At 33.9% G+C, this 22,997-nt stretch overlaps 4 protein-coding genes and 1 non-coding gene across 5 annotated transcripts; all 5 read right to left on the bottom strand.

The window, feature by feature from the left end:
* Positions 1-52: 52 nt before the first annotated feature.
* LOC102622025 (cytochrome b561 and DOMON domain-containing protein At3g61750) lies at positions 53-2,474 on the bottom strand. The gene is made up of 4 exons (XM_006491212.4): positions 1,880-2,474; positions 1,376-1,772; positions 957-1,249; positions 53-872 (listed from the first exon to the last, which is right to left on the bottom strand). The coding sequence occupies exons 1-4, from the start codon at positions 2,189-2,191 to the stop codon at positions 591-593; spliced, it is 1,284 nt and encodes a 427-aa protein (XP_006491275.1). The 5' UTR covers positions 2,192-2,474; the 3' UTR covers positions 53-590.
* Positions 2,475-2,813: 339 nt separating this feature from the next.
* LOC102627907 (hypothetical protein) lies at positions 2,814-4,508 on the bottom strand. Its single transcript, XM_025092602.2, has 2 exons — positions 4,455-4,508; positions 2,814-4,099 (listed from the first exon to the last, which is right to left on the bottom strand). The coding sequence occupies exons 1-2, from the start codon at positions 4,506-4,508 to the stop codon at positions 3,431-3,433; spliced, it is 723 nt and encodes a 240-aa protein (XP_024948370.2). The 3' UTR covers positions 2,814-3,430.
* Positions 4,509-5,250: 742 nt separating this feature from the next.
* LOC102628199 (wax ester synthase/diacylglycerol acyltransferase 11) lies at positions 5,251-10,179 on the bottom strand. Its single transcript, XM_025092492.2, has 7 exons — positions 9,781-10,179; positions 7,104-7,691; positions 6,872-6,938; positions 6,426-6,523; positions 6,038-6,247; positions 5,755-5,892; positions 5,251-5,644 (listed from the first exon to the last, which is right to left on the bottom strand). Exons 1-7 carry the CDS (start codon positions 10,063-10,065, stop codon positions 5,474-5,476), a joined length of 1,557 nt encoding a protein of 518 aa, XP_024948260.1. The 5' UTR covers positions 10,066-10,179; the 3' UTR covers positions 5,251-5,473.
* Positions 10,180-13,461: 3,282 nt separating this feature from the next.
* TRNAA-CGC (transfer RNA alanine (anticodon CGC)) lies at positions 13,462-13,534 on the bottom strand. The gene has a single exon. It is a non-coding gene; the product is annotated as a tRNA-Ala (tRNA).
* Positions 13,535-14,023: 489 nt separating this feature from the next.
* On the bottom strand, positions 14,024-22,837 carry LOC102622328 (phragmoplastin DRP1B). The gene is made up of 16 exons (XM_006491213.4): positions 22,303-22,837; positions 21,433-21,496; positions 21,229-21,333; positions 20,960-21,061; positions 20,545-20,595; positions 20,343-20,404; positions 19,968-20,058; positions 19,359-19,423; positions 18,410-18,604; positions 17,279-17,398; positions 16,976-17,046; positions 16,629-16,854; positions 16,078-16,128; positions 15,222-15,450; positions 14,611-14,750; positions 14,024-14,475 (listed from the first exon to the last, which is right to left on the bottom strand). Exons 1-16 carry the CDS (start codon positions 22,429-22,431, stop codon positions 14,347-14,349), a joined length of 1,830 nt encoding a protein of 609 aa, XP_006491276.2. The 5' UTR covers positions 22,432-22,837; the 3' UTR covers positions 14,024-14,346.
* Positions 22,838-22,997: the final 160 nt, after the last annotated feature.

The following is a 22,997-nucleotide window of genomic DNA, read 5'->3' as shown; positions in this document are numbered from 1 at the left end:
TATTCCACATATATAATTGTAATCTTGTAAATGCCACGACGGAGTCATTTAGTTGAGATGTAAAATCACTTGTCTTTAAAGCAAGGGATACGAGGTTTGAACCTACTCACATGAGTGTCGAGGATATCAGATTGCCTTAAGGCGAAATGAAAAAAGAAAAATCTGGTAGGTGCCATTTATGATCTATACATAATCCAATCAATAACAGCAGGTTTTTGTTGGGTTACAAAATGCGAAGATCGACTGTAGATTGATCGTATAGGTAGATGGTCATGAGTGCAATGTACAATTTCTTGCTATCAACAAACTCGACGTATCCTATCCAAGCAAACCAAAAAAAAAAAAAAAAACACTCTGCAAATACCTTACGATTCGTCCGTGGGAATAGCAATTAAAATTCATCATAACACTGAAGCTTTCGAGTTTGGAGTCCATACGGCCATATCCCTTGGATCGGTTGCACTTTGGCATCTTGGCCTTTTTTCATTTCTCAGGCTCAAATATTCATCAGTCATATGCTCACCAGACAAATCTGAATTAAAGACACAATTGAGAAACACAGTCCTCTAACAAGATCACTTCAACATTTCTCATTGTACTGGATTCATTTGGAATGTTGGAGGTGCAGTAGTCTTATCTGATCTTTTCTTCATCCACGATAATGTTTCTAAAACTATCACTGCAAGTAAAACTACAGCAAGCAAAAATCCATAGCCTATCTTCCATTCATTCCCTGCATATCCAATTTGGATTCCCAACACTATGTTCACGGATGCAAAGAAGAGTGCAAGCCTGCCAAACCAGTGGTGGTACCAATTCCAGAACCTGCGAAACTTGGAATCCTTGCTGGGTCGAAGAAAAAATGCCAAAATCTGAAATCAAGTAAGAAATCAAATTAAATTTCTTTACATATGTCAAAATTATGTCGTGCTACATAAACAAGAATGTTAGCAAACCTGAAGGATGCTAAGCACAAGAATGAAGATTCCTATGCCTCTGTGCGCTGAAATGTTAGCATTCTTGACATTTAATTTATTATAAAGCTGAATCCCAAGTAGTACTGTGGCTAGCCCAAAGATAAATCCCACAAGCTGAATAATCGCATGAAGATAATACCATAAGGGATCTTTATGCTTGAAATATCTCGGAATAATTGCCCCTACTGGAAGAATTATACCCCATCCAATCATACCTAACGCCCCATGATTCTTCTTCTCTCTAGAACTTACATATAAAACTGATGAAGAACCTGGAAAAAGAGTAGGGTTCTTATCAGTCAGGGTCTGAACTTCGACTAGGTTTTTTTTTTGCGCTGAAAAAATCTCAACGAACAAACAAACAATCTCAAAAACAGTTCAAATGGAGATGAACAAACCTCCAGAAAAATCAAACATGATGGTTCTTTTGTCCACGTGATGCGTTAGGTGAAAGTGCTTCGGATATCTGCTTCCAAAAGCCAATATGATAGGTTGCTGACGAAGATGATTTTCAAACTTCAGTTGAAATGCCATGTAAATCATGGCTCCATGAATTGCAACAACTGGAGGAACATTTGTAAGTGGCAATTCACCTTTGTCATGTATAACTTGCGATGATCGGGTACCTTGCAAATAATATTGCTTGATTCTTGGCTGGCCTTTTTTATTGAACCATCCCACCATAGCACTTGAGCCAGCCATCATTCCATCTTTTGAAAATCCCATGCCTACCCACCCAGTGGTATATATAGCAGATAAAATTATAGTCATTACATGATCATCTCTTTGCGCGTACTGCAACAGAGAATGTTGGTTAATGAAAGTCATCAAAAATCAAATGTTTATGTCTAAATATACATATGTGGTGATGCTATGATGATGATTAATTAGATGAAACTCACCCTCAAAATGAAGGTGTTCCAAATAGGCTTGCAAATGAAGCCAGATACGTTACCATATGGTGGAGGAAGAAAACCTTGTATATCTATATTACAGAGCTCTGAAATTTCAACACCACTGTAGCCACCACTGCCACCAACGTCAGCATTCTCACCTTGAGGTAATGCACTACCGTTACCTTCTCTATTGATCCCCACGACAATAGCATCTTTATTGTCAGCCACTGCCAAAATATTTGCTCGCAGGGATAGGCTGAAAAGGTATAAGAAGACAAGAATCCTTGAATCCGGAACTGGGAATCTTGAATTTTCCATTCCAATCTGAGATTTCTAACGTTTGGCCATTCGGCAAAAAGGACATGACTAGGTAAAGAAATTGTCAAAGTGAAGACATTGTGGTGGTTGGGATGTTCCAGTTTCTTGAACATGAAGGCTGCATTATGGTTGTTGGTGATGGCAGTTGGAAACCCGCCCAAATCTTGCAATCATAACATTTTTCAGATCACATACAATTGATTTAGCCTTGTAATCTAAGCAAGCAACAAGTCATACAGTAAAGATTGGAGGGAATGTAAGAATCAATTTTGGCAAGAATCACCACTGATAACACCAATTTTACATTTATTAATAATACCTAATTTTGGATTCGATGGAGCATCAAATCAGGTTTCAAAAAATTTAAGCATTTTCACAATTTTCTGGTATGCCATATGATTATTAAAGATAATTAAGGTGCTTTGAGTTCGAAGTAAACTTGCTTTGCATTCCAAGTTAACGTAACCTTCATCTTTTGACAGCTCAACGCAAATGAATGTTAAAGAATAAATAGTGGGAAATAAAATACAGAAATCCCCATTTAAAGTCATATGACTATGAAAGCTTAATATCTTTCAGAAAATTAATCTGCGCGATTGCTGATTGAAAGAAACAGAGGATAATTTTTGACAAAAAGTTAAAAGACTATCTCAGAAAATTCCAAGTCAATTTCTGAGATTTCATGCATTCAAGTTTGGCATAAATGCAATCAGATCAAGGTAACTACAGTTCATAACCAGCCTCATTTCTTTTTACATTCATTGATTCGAATTATAAAACAAGAAACTAATTAAATGTCTTCCAGTCATTATGTGAACAATCATCTCATTACACATAATCATTCCCCATAATATATCACGCCTCAGGGAACACCACACAAATAATAAGGAACACTCAATCAACTATTCCATAATTCCTCTCACTGTAGATTGCAACATGCAGTATCATCACAACGTGAAGATGAGGTACCAATTTTACTGGGATCAAAATCCAAAGAAGTTTCTCAGTCATATGAGCAGAGAGCCTTGTGGATAGGCAAATGCATATTAAGGGTAATTAATATTGGTCGGTAAATCAGCGGAGTCCCTGATTCAAGATTTACCGCTGCACAATTCATGAAGTGAGATCCCAATCCTGGTCCCTGATGCTTGTTTCATCTTGCCTCAGCAGTACAACAATATTTGCTATAGGAGAAGCATCCAGCTTAATTTCTGTTTGAAAGAATGAGCAGTCTTCTTCTTAAGCATATTCAGGCACCCTAAATACATGTTCCTCACCGCTCTCCTCATCAACCTTAACAACCCAATTGCTCTTAAAAGTTTTCCTCTTGATATCAACCCGATCAATCCTTCTTGCCTTTGGAGAACTTGGTCTAATCTTCTCAATGTCATTAGTCTTACCAATCATGGTAATTTCCATGCCGCTTCCAATCGGATGCTTCATAGACCTCACTTCAACTCTTTCCAATCCTTTAACCGTACCTTCCAGTCCTCTTTTTTCACTCACCAAATTGTTTGCAACCACTACTGACCTTTCCGGATTAACATCTAGCAATTTCAGCAATCTTTCATAGTCATCATTCTTGCAATCTACCAAAGAGAAATCGATATTCCCGTAGTGCGATAACAATTCTGCGGGGTCTCCAGTTTTGAGTTCCACGATGTCTTTGAGACCGGAGTCTTTAATTACTTTATTTGATTCGGCAAGAACTCGCTCCGGGAGAATACAAACAAGTCTGCCTCCAGTGTGTCTTGCAGCTGCTGCTAGGGCTAAAGTTGATGGTGACACCCCGGGTGAGACCTCTACTATGAGCTTTGATTTCATGCCAGCTGCTAAGGCTGATATGAATTCATTGCTTTCTGGCTCTTGTGTTCTCCAAGAATCACATCGTATCTTATAATCATTACACTGTAAACATCAAATTAGCCAAACTAAAGACAAGAAATGCATGCACTTTCGCACTCCAACAATTAGAAAATTTTATCATATATACATTAATTTTGAAAAAAATTGATAATTATAAGACGGGTGTGATAACTTATAATAACTTAAGAGTTGTGTCTAATAACTCAAGAGAGTATTTGACAATTTAACAATATTTTATTTATTTAAAATAATTTTTAAGTTGACATAAATTACATTATTATGTAAATGCGTATACGGGTTTTATTATAAAATCCTAAATTACGGTAAAAAAACAAAATTATTTTTTAAAGAACTTGATTTAAATCTCATCATAATTTAGAAAAAGAAAGAAGCATACCAGTTTTAGGGTATCAAGAAAAGCTTTTGTAGCCGATGTAGCTGACCATTCCATCCTTAAAAGGATCAAAATATCTAATAACTTAATTAAAAAATTGAAGAATGAACACGGCAATCAATGACTTAATTAAGATCAGTTAATGCTGTGCTGGGTTAATGTGGCCGCCCTGTAACAGCGGAAACTAACACATCTAAGCAGTGGAATTTACTATTAATAATTACCTGTTTTACTATGAATAATTACTAAGGCTAGCCTTGTAGGCTTGTAGCATAAAATAGAGCTAATTGCTGGAGTGAGTGAACTGCCATGTCTGTGTAATTATAAATAAAATTGAAATGTGTATAAAGATTAATTAATTATTTAAATAACTACTTTGAATAACTACCGTCGCATTGTAATTGAAATTATGGAGTTTATTGAAATTGTGGAGTTAAGGAAAAGAAAGTATGGTCAAAAGGCAACGCTACTATACTAATAGAACAAATTATGGACTTTACATACAATACACAGCCAGCCAACCGAATATTTTTATTCAAATTACAGGCACCAAGAACTTGAGATCTGAAGAGAATGAGAAGAGCACGTAAACCACAAGCGAATGATCAAAAAGCCACCATTGTGCCGGTATAAATTTATATGTATAAAATTATTGTTTGGTGTGGCCGAGCACCAGCACTTTTTTAAAATGTGGATTTAAGTTTTCACTAGAAAAATTATTTTACAACATTTGTGAAAACATTTGACAACAGAGAAAAATTTTAAATTCACATTTTCAAAAAAATATGGACATTCGCACTAGAAAAAAATTATATATATATACACACACGAAGCTTCTTTAATACAAATACATAAATGTGAATTTCATCAAAATTCACTATTACAAGTGTTAGCGTATTTCTGTTTAATTAACTATAATGCTATATGCTATAGTAGCAAGTCTGGACGATTTAATCGTCCGCAACTAAGACTTTCAAGCATACATATATATATAGAACCCATTGCCTCAAAGCTTAATATGTTTATTTTCCTTGACATTCATGCAATCCTGAAGCTACAACGGCATCCTTGATGAGTTTGAGTGACTCCGCTATATCTTCACATAACTGGTGAGGATTAGGTATTGTGCCTTCATCAACTGATAGAACGGTAGTCATTTTGTTGACGTAACTTTGAAAGTTAATCATCAGAGCCTGCACCACGAATCACTGTATGAGTTAACAGCTCAATGCAACTTAAAATGTATATCCGTGGATTATTCTTCAAATGATTTTGTTTTAGCTCTAGATCAATTAATTCTTACATGAGGCTGACCATAAGAAGTTGCGGCAAGGTAAGACATTGGAATGCCATAATAACCAATTTCCTCCAGGGGTCCGACTACATTTGAGAAGCACATTGTTGTGTTCGCTATGATTCTGTGGGATAGAGCACTTGCTGCCTGTTAAGCATTCGGAAAATACGAAACAAATGAAAGTTTCTCCAAATTAATGGGAGTGACAATTTGGCGTCCCTAACATATATATTTTAAAGTAGAGATTGTCAAAGTCAGGGTTGCAGTGTGTGATTCATTAATTGGATCATACCTTAGTGCCAAAAAGCTTGAGAACAATCTCAGCAATGGAGAAACTGAATATAGCTTCAAAAGAATGCTTCTTTCTATCAACTGTGGCCTTAGCTTCGCGGACATAATCTAATGGGTCATCTCTTATTCCGATGGTGAAAGGGAGCAGGACATAACCAATCCAGTTACCGTACTTGGCTTCAGTGTCCTTCTCCATCATATCAGCAAATGCCTGACACATGCACATGCATCCAACGTAATAAATATGCACATCAGTACTAGTATGATTGTGTTAACAAATATAACATAGCCAAAATTTATATGCTCAATATGCCGATGATCTCGTGAGCCTGGAGTTTGGCGGGTAATTAAATTTGAGAAAAGCACAGATAGAGAGATTCAGCATTAACCTGAATCCCAGCGGTAGGTCTCAAGTTAATGAGCAGAGTCGATCGCAGCCGCATATTCTTTGGAAAATTATTCTTCTTCTGGGTTGTTTGACCCTTTTCTGCGAAGTGCAAGAAAGAATCAATTCATAATTAATATTCTTCAAAACAAGCACTCGATTTAACTTTCTGATTAATCACATTACACTGTTCCGTTATATATATTGGTAATTACTACAAGGAAACTATTGAACTGCATGTGTACATTTTATCAAAGAAATGAACAACCAAAAGTAATTAAAGAGATTTTTAATTAATGATCACAAAATTTCATTTGACATTTGACAACCAAAATTAAACAACCAATTTTTATACTTGTCAAAAAGCTCTACTAGTAGAAGATGGACTGGCACAAATAAAGCTTTATTCAGAAAGTTCTAGTTATACCAAGCGAAGTGGGAAAAACTCACCGTATATTCTGCTGAGATATCGTGATAAGCCAGCCTGTGTCATTCCCAGGGCAACATCATTAATGGTCTGCATCCGTGCACAGCACAAAAACGAGTCAGACAGTCAGACTATATAGGTACATTTTTAATTAAAACGCAGACGCTATAGCTGCTGTTAGCTCTGTGTATTAAAAATATCTAAGTGGAGGAATTGAATTTTTTTTAAAACAATATAATATTGTTCCATTCTTACAGCATTCATAGCATTCTTCACCAACTTGATATCATCCAAACTAACAGTTCGATGAACAATTCTCCTAGGAGTAAATTCCACGCCAGCTGGACCTTTCAAAGGATTTTCAGTATCCTTCAAGAAGAATGCAGTGGCCATAAACATGAAAATATCCACCGCAGTATTCCAAAACAGCTGAAGTAACGACCAAAATGTCATCAAAACATTCCAAAACCCTCTATAACGCTCCTTGTCTTGCTGCTTCTTATTCTTATTCTTGACTGGAATTGTAGGCAAGGCTTCGGGGTCATTGATTTGTCGAGTGCAAGCAAGGAGAAGGGACATAAGAGAAGTGCCATCGCCAAGAGAGTGATGGATTCTGAAAATGCCAACTGCTTCAGATTCTGAAGAGGTCTTGACGTTGAGGAGATGAAGGTCCCAAAGGGGTTGTGATTTGTCAATCCTGGTTTTGCTTAGATGGTACACGTAATCTTCTACAAATTCCTCTGCTGATTTCATGTCCATGTTTTGATCCACCTCGGGAACTATTACATGCTTTTCTATTTCTACTTCTGTGGCCACCCATCTCATCATCTCTCCATCACCGACCTGTACGATCGCTTTTCAATTTAAAGTTTTATTTTTATATAAATAAAAATTGAAGGAAATGTGCAGCAGGCAGAATTCGTAGAATGGATGATTAATTTATTACCAGCTGATTAATTAGTAGAATGGAAGATTTAATTATTCTTAGAATGGATGATTTTTTTTCCACCCCACAAATTTTATAAAACCATCCACCTTTAGAAAATAGTTTCAAAAAGTTCTCATTATTTTTAAAAATTTCAAATAAAGAAGAATACAGATTAATCAATTAAATCTATCTTAATTTGTTTTATTGTGACTTAATTTTTTTATTATATTTGACTAATTAGATTGTTTTAACCTAAATTTAAATTCACTATTTTATTCTTAAAGGGTAAAAATACAAAAAAAATTAATTTAACTTCAACAAATTTTTTTTTATTTTATACAAAATTCATTGTTTCTAAATAATTAATTCTACTTTATTAATATGATTATTAATTTTTAATTAAACTAACATAATGTCTTTATGAGAAAATACTCATTAAATTATTAGGCTTTCAAATTTATGTCATTTACATGTAAAATATTAAAAATTATTAGACTTCATTTAAAAAGTTAGATTATAAGTCACAAAATTAAGTATCAAAGTATTAGATACAAGAACACATATATTTTTCGGCAAGTGGGACATTTTATGTCATAAAGCAAAATAATTAAATAGAACTTATATTAAAACTACTTTAATAGTAATAAAAAACTAAGTAAGAAAAAAATATAAGAATGATTTAATTGATTAATTATATAATTTTTTTTGTTGATTTGTATTTATTAGATAAAAGTATGTTTATTGTAAATATTTTTTAGAAGTGAGGTGGGTTTACACAAATAATGGGGTGGAAATATCCCCACCCCAATTAAAATTTCTCCAACACAAATTGGCTAATAATGTCTAATTCCCTAACTTCGTTACGCTTTATCAATTAAAGATGTGGTTTTAATTTGTTCATTTGTACCAACAGCTCTCTACTTTGGTAGATCCTTTCCCGATGGTGAAATTTAGTTTCATAATCATAATCACATGTATGTATAGATTTTTTTTAAATTGAATCATTTTCAAACAATTTTATTATTAGTCACTCGGATTTAAATTTTAAAAAGATAAGAAATTAAATAATAAATTTGAATTTTACTTACCCTCCTACTTTTTAAAATATATGTGTGTATTACATATGGTGTTTAAAAAAGAAAAGAAAAGAGTAATGACCTATTTGGTACAAATGAAAAAAATTATATCTTGATTTAATAGAAACGTCACAATCAAGGGATATAGATGTTATTATCCCAATGTTCTATTTAGGCCCTTGGCCTGGATTTTGTGTGGGTCGTTTTAATTAAGTGTATCTAGCAGTTTACGATAAACACGTGGCAAGCATGCAAGCCCTCGGTTCGTAACCATGAGCATGACTGATTGACCACAACTGTCTCTATCGAAGTAAAAGCTTCTGTTGTTCTCTGACACGCTTTGGACTGTCAGTAGTTAAAGATCAATAGCAAGAGCTTGAATAAAGGTGGTGTTTTAATTTGTTAAAGAGTAAAATTATTTAATTTGACACGCTTTAGACTGTCAGTAATTAAAGATCAATAGCAAGAGCTCGAATAAAGATGGTGTTTTAACGATGTTTTAATTTATTTAAGGATAAAATTATTATTTTGTTTAAATTATTTAATAATGTTAATATAAAATGATTTAATTAATAAAAATTAAAAAAAAAAGTGATATAAAAAATATATTAAAATTTTATAGTGGTTAGATGAACATAAATAAAAAAAAAAGTGATGTAATAATAATTTCTCATATGTTATTGGCTAGTTAGAACAAAAAGTTTATTAAATTAATAATATATAAATCAAGGAATATATATATATATATATATATAATCCCCATAACCAGAAGAATTAATGATGAATTAATATAAGGATCGCCCTATGTTATGTTTAACGTAACGTACACAACACTCACAGCAACAATAACAGGCCCCATTAATACTGTTGTTGTGAGTGTGTGTATGTTACGTTAAAACGAAAGATAGCATTGGCCTCAATATAATACCTGTAAACTATAGAAGCGGGGGTGCTTAAGCAAGGTGTGCACAAGGTTGGCCTTAACCACTTGAGGGCAAATTCGAGTCTTGCACCCCATGATTGCTATGATGTACAAGTTAAAGCTTGGTTCATGGAACAGCCGAGCAGCTGGGCTCAATGGCTCTTCTTCTCTTGTGACCATCTCCATCTCCTTGCCCTCGTTCTTCTTGCATGCTTTCTTCGTTTCAATTGGTTTTAGAAGTTGCTTTCTCATTCTGAGACCCACACGGCCACCCTTTTCGTCAGACTCCATTATTTGATCTCCAAGCTCTAAATCAATTACCCTGGCTGGATTGTGACCTGCCTAGGTTAATTATATATATGGACACTAGAGAGAGAGACAGAGAGAGAGAGAGAATTTTAACAAATGCGTGTGACTTCAAAATTATGCTTTAATAACTTCAAGTTGTTTACAGATGTTTATGCGTGCTGACAGAATTCTTGTCTTTTTGATGGAGATAGTAAATACCAATAAATGAGCAATCCATTCTCCACTAAACTACAACAAAACAATTGCGTACTATCTGCATTTGCAATTTCATACTCTTCAAACTTTCACATTTGAGCCCGCATTGCATGCGCATTTTATTGCACGTACAGTTGAGAGCAGCGAGGTGGCTTCATCTTAAAGATACATGCGATAATAACATCAAGGAAAGATGGATCGATATTGCATCATTCATGCGCTAGCTAGCTCTATCTTATCCTGAACGTAAGCATGTTAATTAATTAGGATACCTGAAAAAAAAAAAAAAGGAAGAAGAAGAAAGAAAATTAATTAGGACACCATAGAAGAGAGACGAAGGATTGCATCATTCATATTCTGAGCTCACATTGCTTCTTGATTATAATCAGCACACCAATTGCATTATTAATTCTTCTTCTTAAGCTTAAGCTAGCTCACCATCTTGATTAGTCATCTAATCATCTAGCTAAAATTTAGGATATGGGAATACCATAAATGAAACAAAGATTGCACGCAATTAGCACACCTTCAAGATGAACTTGGCATAGTCTACTGAATATTATCTTGATTAATCAGCGGCAGCCTATCATCTACCTAAGCTTTGCTTACTTTCAAAATGAAATTAATCAAAATTGAGCATTTTGAAAGTAAGCTAAGATTTTCTCGCCAACTACCACTTCCTAACTAACTGTATTTATTTACAAAATTATCCTTATTATAAAATAAAAATAATAAAAATATTTTTTTCTTTTTCTCTCTCTCTCGCTCTCTAAATTCTGATTTTTAGCCAATTATCTCGTAAATAGTTTTGAAATTTTGTCTCAATTACAATTTAGCAGAAACTTGAGCTCTTGCAGTTATCGTGTTGATGCGGCGAATTTGTTTTGCAATGGAAAATGAAGAGTATTTAGATGATTGTTATGAACTGAAAGCATGTTTTAAATCAAAACAAAGTCTTGGTTCATTGACTGATTAAGGTTGAGATGGAGGAGCTGTACTCAAAGCCACGGACTTGAATCCACTTTATGAACTCCAAATCAAGTATATTTCAATCTAACATTATCAACGCAGGTCCTTAGTAATCAAAATTTTAACAACCGGAAAACAAGATTCAAGAAACCAATGGACCAGATTATTATGGCCAATCACATTCTTAAAGCCATTCTAGTGGATATTTTCTAATTAAAATTGTTCAGGCCTTTTGTTTTTGATGTAAAAGAGAAAAAGAAAAAAAAAAGAAGAAAAAACCTTTGAGGTCATGAAGATAAGTGATTATATGATGGTGACGCTTAGAGAGAGACGGTACAAATAAGAGAGAAAAGAAAAGAAAATAAATTAAAATTTAATTTTCAACAAAGAGTAATTTTGCGAATAACTAGAGGTAATTGAAAAGTAAGGATTGATAAAATAAATTGAAGGGTTCAAGTATCATTACTACTCTTAATCAAAACCTTCAAAGATACTGAACAACTCTTTATTACACAAACTCACACATCATCTAAAAGTAAATTGAACATTTAAACAATACTTTAAAGGATAAATATCTACCGACCGCTTAATGTTTTGCACTTTATTAAAAATGCACAAACTTTTTTTTCTTCTTTTGCAATTATCTATCTGAAGTTTATAAAACTGTATCACTTTTCCGTTAGCACCCTCATAAAATGACTATTTTACCTTGAATGTAAAGATGATTTAATCCTAATTATTTATTATCTTCGTGAATATTTATTTTATTGTTGTTGCAACCAATAACAACTATAAATTAGTACTATAAACTCATAAAACTTGTTAATTTAAAGATATGAAATCACGAAAATAAACATATTATAACATAAGTTAAGAACCCTACACATGTAATCCATCTTGAATAACATATTTTCAACAACAATAATAAATCATCAACAAAAATGGTTATATATATTTATTCAGAATACATTCAAAATAAAAATAAAGCTAGTTATGGGAAACTTTCAATATTATAATTTGTTCTTGTTAATAAAAAATATCAATATAAAACCAGCTACGGGGAACTTAGACTTTACAGTTTATTTCCATCAAAACCAAGATAATAAATAACTTTTTTTTAGGGGGAAAAAAGTCAATTTATCAATATTTTTGTTAAATCCTCTAATCATGTTAATGGAAAAATAGAAAAGCAATACATTTTGCAAACTTTCATATGGAAAACTATATATATATATATATATATATATAGTTACACAAAATATATTACTTCTTCACTTTTCTATTAACATTATAAAAGGACTTAACATAATAAAGATTATTTATTAGTTGTTATTTTGGATTTGATGCGAACAAACTAAATATCCATCGAATACTTAATGTTTCGTACTTTATCACACACACACACACACACACATATATAAAGAAATTCACTAAACTTATCGACTTATCGAACTAACTTTTCATTGATGTATTTTTTCATCGAGATCCGATCCAAAAATCACGATGCCATTTTCCTCGCAAGTCACATTAATTGGTTGATCGACAGTATCTCGACCCTTAACTACCAGAGCATTGTAAATATTAGGCATCTTGCCGGGGGGAAAGGCTACATCCAGTAGGACCACCTTGCAAGGCTAAATACTCCTGGGTGACCGATAGCGAAGTAGTACCGTGAGGGAAGGGTGAAAAGAACCCCCATAAGGGAGTGAAATAGAACATGAAACTATAAGCTTGTTATGAAAGACCTATTACTAGAAAATTCATGGGTAGAGCTGAAGAGTGGTAACTGTACAAGTTACCAATAGAATTGATTAAATGAAGTGCTTCTTTAGGAGTTAAAACTTCCGTTTGTCCATATTTCTAGGAAGCGGGATAAATGGCCGATACTACTGGAAGGATTCCCCTTTGGATAATAGAAACTGTAACTGGTATTCCTGTGATATATATATATTTGTGATAAAGTACGAAACATTAAGTATTCGATGGATATTTAATTTGTTCTCATCAAATCCAAAATAACAACCAATAAATAATTTTTATTATGTTAGGTCCTTTTATAATATTAATAGAAAAGTGAAGTAATACATTTTGTGTAACTTAAAAACATTAGATGATCGGAAGACCTACTTTCAAATATAAAGCTAAAAAATAACCCATCTTGTAAACTTAAAAGCATTAGATATTTGAAATATCTATTTCAAATATACAAAACAATGGAGGTGCGGGGAATCGAACCCCGTGCCTCTCGCATGCGAAGCGAGCGCTCTACCATATGAGCTACACCCCCATATATGTTCATTGTGCCCTACTGAATATATTAAAATAAAACTGTATACGCGGTTTAAAAATTTCAATTTCCCGAAAACCGTCCGCTTAGCAGGTAGCCAGTAACGCGATTAACGGCGTACGTGCATGTCGCACTTTGAGCGTGGGCTCGCCAACAGATTGATGTAGCTTTTCTTTTTGAATTGAGAGTGGTCAAGCATAATTCCGGAGAAAATAACGCAACTCCGTAAAATTCCTTTATCTTTTTCACCGTTCACATTCGGTGCTCCAATAGATGAGTACTTTGTTACATGTTAATAGTACTTTGTTACATCTTAATTTCTATGGTTATCACTCATTTAGACTTATAAGTAATAGTACTTGTAATCTGATTGTTAAAAGGATTTGATCGGCTTTGATGGGATATTCTTGATACGTGCTTTATATGCAAGATATCTGCGGAGAACTGAAACACAATTTTGTTTTAGTTATTCGACTATTTCCGTCCAAGTTTAGAAAAAAATAATAATAATAAATAATAAGGCAATGCATTACAAAACCAGCCCTCGTCATTGTTGCTTATGGCCTTGTATAACCACAACTTATAATTTGCGAAAAGCTCTCCGTTAATATCCGGAATTGGCGTTTACGAGGGAAACTACCGTCTCTGCTCTGATACAATTAACCACATATATACCAGCCAAGGCAGCTATAGCGAAGAAATAATGCAACCTTCCCTCAGTCCTCAGAGTCTATCTGTAGAATTCAGTACTCATTTGTAAGAGGCAAAAGATGTCTTAAATCTCTAGGGATAAAAGAAAAAAAATGCTCCCTCTACTTATCCCAAGCAACCATCTCAATCTCTGACTGGGCACTTCTGTATAACTCCAGTCTTTTTGCAAGATTGGTTCGGCGCTGCATGACTGCTGGATCCTCATCCAATAAAGAAGACAACTGTTTAATCTGCAATAAAAATTATAGAGGAGAGACTTTTAGAATTCAGACTTTTTTTTTTCTACTTTGAAAGAAAGAAGGAAAGTGAAACAAGGGGAAGCAGCTGTGTGCGACTGCGTGACGTGTCTAGCATAGATTACCCACCTCCTTTTTGCCCAGCTCAGCAAAAAAGTAATCTAGTAAACTCCGTTTGGCCTCACGTACTTGACAATATACAACTGATTTCGGAATAGAGTGTCTCAAACTTGCACAAACCATGTTGACATAGGACAGGACAGTGCTCCCTGTTTGTTTCCAGAGAAACAATACCAAAATGAAACCATATTAGCCCAACGCAAATTAGGAAGTGAGAAAACGCGCAATCACTCCCAGTGCAAGTAACCCACCAGAACCACACAAACCAAGTAAAATGCTGTGGCCAAGCTCTAATGTGATGCAGTCTCTTGAATAGATAGGTGTTTCAGAATAGGAAAACCCCCCAAATTTTCATGCATTGGTCAAATTCTTAACAGTAAGATAAACTGAAAACCATGCAAGTAAAATCTCAGTCTAAGTAGACCTGACCTGTTCAGCAGACAAAATAACCTTAAAAAACTCATCAAGATAACACTAACTAACAGTGGCGGAGGCCATAGGATCACAGCTACTAGAGGGATTCATTTAATAGATAGGGGTTTTTGCCAAACTTTTTTTTTCAGAATAAAGATTCATTCAACTCAAACTCACCATTCTTACAGGCATTTTTTACTACTTACCAATTCGTCGGAGATATGTGTCACTATATCTATCAAATATTGAATGTGTTGGATTGCCACCCTTCTCAGCATCTTGAGGAAGCTTCCGGAAAAACTCAACAGTCAAGTAACAACACTCCATGTCAACTAGCTGTAGAGTTGCTCGCCTGCTTTCATCCCTCATCCTTTCCAATGACTGAATAGCTGCATTTCCTACTTCCACTCTCAAAGTAGGGTATTGCTTTAATTCCTATATGCAGAATGAATAGATATACCTTTAGCTAGCTTTATTGAAAAAAAGTAAACAAAAGGAACAAAAAGATGACTGTGGTTGAATGTCTTGTTAATAGAAAAAAAATATTTCAAAGAAAAATAAAGCTATTTCAGGTAACAGTGTCTGTGTGATATCCATTTACGCCCTGCTTGGTGTCATGATTTGGCAGCTGTAGCTCAAAAGTTACAGCATTACAATATTTGATAGACTTTATCTGTTGTATTTTGAAAGTTAAGTTAATTTTATCCCACACTTTTATGATAAAAAACCTATGATATTTTTATTATTTTTGTCAAATTTATTATTTAAGTCATATTCATCACACTATCAATATTTATTTCATAATTACAATTTTTTTTCCACAGCAACTGCAACCTTTAAGTCATAGCACCTTAATACCAAACATAACCTTAGTTCAAAACTCAAAACTCCCTAGCGACACAGTTTATCATTTCCAAAATAATAATAAATCAGCATATCTCCTTTATGCCTTAGTTTCTTTTTTCCCCTAATTAACATATCAAACTGTGTTTGTTAGAATTATTAAAGTTTAAAAATGCAAAGATAACAGGACTCCTTAGATTAGCATGGTTAAGGACTTGCCACAGTCTCACTAATAGACTTCTGAACCAGCTCCTTCAGTATACCGTGAATCTGTAATCATTCCAAAAGCAGGTATCAATCAAATAAAACAGAAGTAATAAGCAACAGAAAGACAACAGTGTTGCAAGTACTGAAAAAGTGCACAATAAACACAAACCACATTTCATACTATTCATGGAAAAATAAATGACGAAGTACTTACAAAAAAATTGACAAGGTTTTCTGTAAAGCATTTTCCAAATAGTGTGACTTTCCTTACTATTATCAAATGAGCCAATTAAGATGGAGAAAATTGTACAAATTTTTTACATCAAGAAAACCCAGATTGATGTGATAGCAGAATGATTGCTTAAAAGACAACTCTGACACAAGAAACACAGGCTTTGTGAAATTTTTCTAAGGATAAAAGTTCACCTTTGAAGGAAAAATCATTTAGGAATGAATACGTCACATACTTATCCCTAAATAGCCAAATTCCTTCTCAATTGCTTAGAGATAAATCATAAGACATCAATTGTCAAATTACGACTGATATGAAAATGAATGCATACTGCATCAACAGCCGCCTCAGCAGGACCTCTGATGGTTACTAAACAAGATTCAATCAGACGGCGATATCCTTGTTCCGGAGCTATCAGATGTGGTTGATATCCATCAGCTTCAGTAATTAACTTTCTGACATTGTCCATTGAAAGATGTTTGTCAAATTGCAATCTCTTCAAACCAGCAGGAAGTTGATTGTCAAACACACCATAGATTTTATCACCACCAGGGCGGCTGAAAACATTGGTTATCATCATTCCGAAAATCAAATCAGAAACACCAACAAGATTAGCATCTACACTCCAGATAAGTAAACACAATTTATAAAGGTAAAACACAACATCAGAATACATACACGCCATCAAGATGTTCTTTGAATATTTGATCAAAAGCACGGGAAATTTCCATTGCTGTGTACAATTTTCCCTGCAATAGAGGAAAAAAGGGAAGATTACAATATCTCACTATGCAAGCTTCCTCCAAAGATATGAAAAATAAGGAAAAATAGATAGTGGAGCAGAGAAATGATCCAAAACATCATCATCTCATATCTAAGCGCCCAATATCCTCTAAAAACATTGATAGGTATTAAACTAAGTCTAGAGAGAAGAGAGGGAACTCAAAAAATGAAACGCAAAGAATAAAACAAAATGCTTACTCCAGCATCATTCGCAATTGGCTTCCCAAGACGGGTCAGTTCTGCTTCTAATTCAGAAATAGTTTTGCTTATCAGAGACTGAAGACCAGGGATACGAGACTTGATGACAGTTTCCAAATGCTGAAAAATTAACCATGTTTTGTTTAGTGAAGAGTTGAAACGGATCACTAGAACGACAATACTCAATTTATACAGACTACCACCAATGGGAAATTGACAAAATAAGGGAAGAAATTGTAGGGGTGGGCACGGTTCGGTTCGGTTCGGTTCGAAATTAAGTAGAACCGATTTAAATCGGTTATTTTATAAAAAGAACCGAATAAGAACCGAACTCAATAAAAACCGAACTCAAACGGTTCTTTTCGGATCGGTTCGGTTCGGTTCGGTTTTTTCGGTTCTTGGCCTATTGAGCTTATTTTTAATTTTTAATTTTTTAGTCCATTGGGCCTCATGAATGTAATAATTTTTTTCAACAATTAATTTATCCTAATTTTATTACAAATATTAACAATAAATACAAAGTATTCAAAACACATTTTATCACTAATATCTTACTAACTATTAATAAGATACTCCCAAAATATGAAATATTAAAATTTCAAAATACATAACCAAACTCCAATACTCCATCTATATAAACATAATCATAATGTTATAAAGAGAAATAACACATGTTTGATTTGAATAAAATCATGTTTGATTTGAATAAAATCATGTTTGATTTGAATAAAATCATGTTTGATTTGAATAAAATAAAAAAATAATTCGGTTTTTCGGTTCGGTTTTTCTGTTCAGCTAAGTGAACCGAATACCGAACCGACATTTCGGTTTTTTTTACAAACGGTATATTCGGTTTTTTAAAAAATAAAAACCGAACCGAATTAGAAAAAACCGTCGGTTCGGTTCGGTTTTTTTAACACTACGGTTTTTTTGCCCACCCCTAAGAAATTGTCAATCTAAATGCACAAGAACGAGTATTTCCAGGTTGTCCAGTTTTCTGTTGGCAAATGTACTAATCAAATTATTATTGTTCAATATTAGACATTTCTGTTCATCAAACTAACCTCAAAGCCAAGGGTAAGAAACAACAGAACATAATCGCATAAAGTAAAATATGAAAATCCTTCATACCTTAGAAAGCACTTTTCCAAGATACTCAGAACCCATCCTGTCAGTGAGATGACCATACTCAGGGCTGTTTTTAAAGTACTCATGCTCTCTACGCCGAGCAGCGATCATATCAACACTTTTGTTAATATCAGCTTGAGAGCGATTAACAACACCAATCCAAGGATACCGTAGCTTATATGATTTTCCTTCAAGGATCTAAAATCCAAAATATTAGGAGGAAAGCATAATAATGAATTGAATACCACATGTCAGTCATTAGATTCCCAAACGGCATCAAAAAGAAAAATAGAGTAAAGACTTTACGCTGGTTCAAAATGTTTGGCTTTTTCTTTTTTGCTGAAAAAATTGATATCATCACATTCAAAAAACGAGCAACAGCAAGGAATTTTAATAGCGATCCTGCTTGTTGTTACAAATCATACACCATATATTATGTAAAAAGACACATATGATGTACCTCTGAGTCATCATAATTTTGGTATTACTCTTTGCATCTGCACCCAAAAGTTTTCCTAGTTCTGCCCAAAAGTTTTACTAGTTCTGCTAGTCGAAAAACCTTTAGATTAAAATATATTTATTCATGACCTAATTAAAACCTGTCACCTAAAATTTGTGAAACAAAATTAGATCATCAGCAAAACAGCAAATACAATTGAATGCAATACTAACTAGTACGTAAAACCCCATAAATCATAAAAGGATTACTTGCTAGCTTCAAAAATGTCAAACAAAAATAACAAAATCAGCTTTTTGACCCAATGATGTGAACTATACTCAACAAACCAAATTTTATATGTTAAAAAAAATCATTGCATTTGAACAGAACAATGCCCTATAAATTCTATTTATGCAGCAGGCTTCATAATGTGATGCAGAAGAACAGACTTCAGAATAAGTTTACAAAATATCATCAGATAACTTAGCCTTGTCCAACAGAAGACAAACTTACATCAACTGCATCGGTACCTTTGTCCATAAGATCAATCTTTGTTAGAACACCAAATGTCCTGTCCCCTGAAGTTTGATAACCAAACAACTGAAAATGGTTAAGAGGCTACGAAAGCTAAAATCCACGTTGTCCCATAATTTTTTTTCTTTTTCTTTTTTCTTTGCTTAGTTGGCAAGTATTTGTAGTCCATACAAAGTCAACAAATGATACGCACAAAGAGAGCATGAGATGAGAATAAAAGCTAAGCATACAACCAATCAAGATAATAAATATACTAGCAAAATAACTGAAGGACAGTCTTATTACAACAAAACAACTGCCTCTGGAGACTCATCACAGCAAGATGAGGCCCACCAAATCCAACCCATCAACAGGGCAGTTTCTCTTCACAGTTGACCCCTAGAAATGAAAATTCATCAGTTTTCTGTTTCCTCCTACAACCTATGTCATTAATGTTTTAACTGATTTCTCTGACTACCTAGTTTTTTCTTTCTGCAATATTTTCTGAAGCCAACCTATGCTGTCAACATAGATGTGAATCATCAAGCAACCACTTGAGTAACAGGTGAAATGCATATTATGGTCCATAAGAATTTTTATAAATCCTACCTCTAGGATCAACTTCACGAGAGATCTTAATTGCATCTGATGTTGCAAGGTCCTGATTGGCAGGAGAAATTGCCAGAATAATACAATTGGGCTGCATTACAGTGCAGAAGTAAATTAATAAAAGCTTAACTTGAAAAAGAATATATATATATATATTCATCCCTGATGAACAGAAACTAATAGAAATAAATAAAAATTCCATGATTTATGAAATGATATAAATTACTCCAAACTCGTTGAACTTAGAAACTATACCAAAATTGGCATATTTTTGAAACACCAAACTTGGTCAAAAGGTCTCACAAATTCTATGAGACAGTACTTTTTATACGGTTACATGAGGTCTTTAAAGTTCAGAATTCTAATGATTATTACCTTTTCAATATAGGACCTAACCATATTTTCGATGTCTTGCACGATGCTCTCAGGTTGACCGTCTGTAAACCAATCAGCATCAGTTTCATAAATAATTCTCGTATTAAACTAAATGCAGAACTAGAGGATATACAATTAAGGAAATTCTCATACTAAACTAAATACAGAACTAGAAAGTACACAATTAAGGGACATAACCCACCAACAGCAACTTTTGTAAGTCCAGGAAGATCAATCAGGGTCAAGTTCACAACTGCATAGTGAAACAGTTGTAAAATGTGTATCAGATAGCTGCAAAAATAATAATAGTAAAAATAATTTTAAGAAAAAGCTATTTTACTGAAAAATGCATACCAATTGTAAGGAACATCAAAACTAATAATGAAATGATTGTAGGAGCCAGTTTCTATGCAGCCTCTATTAATCTAATACACCTGATATACCATATGTCAATATGTATTTGACAAGTCAAATTGGACCGACCAACACTAGAATGGGAACTATTCTTCAACGAATTAAATTAAATTACCTAGCCATAAATAGTTCAGTCATCCAACCACAAACTAATAGCAGCCACACAATTTATAATGAGCAGTACTACAACTTTCCTGACTCACCATTAGGAGAAAATATACTTAAATGGATAGGAACAGTAGAGATTGCTTTCGAACGACCAGTCTCTCGATCAGTCTCATCAGAAATCTCTTTCCTCACAGCAGCTACATACAAACTACCAATTAAATTAGCATCCAAGGTGGAATAACCAAAATATAGATACTGCATTTAAGAATTGGAAGAACGGGTTTCACAATCACAAATAGCAAATACAAATGATGAAACAAGGCACTTTTATTCTGTCTTACAAAAAAAAAAAAAAAGAACATACCGAAGTCATTGAACCTCTTTCTTGGAAGATGCATAAACTCTGCATATTCTTTTCCTTCTTGAATCTTATGAAGCTGCAAGACTAGAGGTCTCCGAGTAACAATCCCTGCACATGAGGTGTTTCCATTTTAGATGCTGCCAAACAAATTATGAATATCATCTGCATATACACAGCACAATGAAAAGAGGTAACAATTTAAATTACCTGATCCACGAGGCAAAAAGTCTTTTCCAACAACACTTTCCAACACTGAAGACTTTCCAGAGCTCTATAAATCATAAAAGAATTATGAAGATTCATTAGATCCTTCCTCAAGAAGGATGAGATAATAGCATTTATCATAGAATGCATTCATAGTAGATGAACTTATATATTAGTTTATTGATCTATTTATTTCTTTTTGTGAGAAGAAGCTATATATTAGTTAGCATCATACATCCAGCTACACAAGTTCAAAGTATCCTTTTGTGCTACAACCAACTACCCTACAAATTAGCCATTAACTATTGTATAACAAAGAATAGTCAAGAATAATATATGAACTAATTTAAGCAAACATTTAAATTTGCATATGCAGTGTGCTTATCTGTCAACATTGGTTATTAAATTCTTCCTCAAGAAGGATCGGGTACTAGAAATTATCATAGAATGCATTCACAGTAAATGAACTACCCTACAATTAGCCATTATCTCTTGTATCGTTTAAGCAAACATTTAAATTTGTACATAGAGTGTACTTATTTGTCAACATCGGTTATTAACAAAATCCCAAAATATTTGCAGAGAAAAGAGAACAAAGATCGATAATTGATAGCAAATCAAAATTATGAAAATGAAATATAATAGAGAACAAGACAAGATCTTCTGCAACTAATGCCAGTGCAACAGAATGCAAAGCGAATTGAAGCGCCAGAAAAGAAGGCGTTAGGCACGGAAAATGCAATCCAATAACAAGTTAAGCATTGTTTCAGATCAAACAAAAAGTCGCCCAATATAGCTCGAAACTTGCGATTTCTGTCGAAAAAATTGATGTGATGGTAACACAAAATCAAGAAAACAAGCCGTCGGCATTACCTGGCCACCGACAACGGCGATGGAAGGTAAGGAGTCCCAGAGAGTGGGCAACGCGCTTTCTTCGCCGTGATCGCCTAGGGCCGTACACGCTCTTTGAATCTTATTCACTAATGTGATCAAATTATCCATGAGTGTGGACTGATTCTGATCGCTGAGTTGATTGGTGGTGGTGGTGTGTGACTCGGATAGTGAGTCGACTCGGGGGGTTGTTTATCGGATGTATTGATTTGAAATTTTGGCTTTGGAAAGAGAAAGAAAGGGAGGGAGGAGGGATTGGCCATGTTGATTTTGGATCGGTGAACGAACCGGGGAAATAGAACAGTTCGACGTGAGAGGCGGAGACCGCGGAAATTTTCTAACGGTAACAACCAGCTTTTTCTTTCAATTTCAATTTCATTTAATTGACTGAATGTACCCCTCATGTTTGGAGGGAATTAAACATATGATATGATTTTTTTTTATTTTTTTTTTAAGTGGTAGCTGGTAAGATGTAAATATAAACAATACTAACAAAAATAAATAAATAAAAGAATATTTTTGTTTTTTGTAATTCAAGGTTCACACGTCATTAGAATTTTGTATAAAGCCTACGAGGACCGCAAAAGCCGCGTTAAGAATAGGAAAGCGATCCACAATTTAAATGGATCTTATACGGTCCACTGATTCTATCTAGTCCAGGCCCTTTTCCATTTAAT

The sequence above is a fragment of the Citrus sinensis genome, chromosome 3 (assembly GCF_022201045.2).
Source record: "Citrus sinensis cultivar Valencia sweet orange chromosome 3, DVS_A1.0, whole genome shotgun sequence".
Taxonomy (NCBI): Eukaryota; Viridiplantae; Streptophyta; class Magnoliopsida; order Sapindales; family Rutaceae; genus Citrus; species Citrus sinensis.
This window is presented reverse-complemented; position numbering and strand designations above follow the sequence as displayed.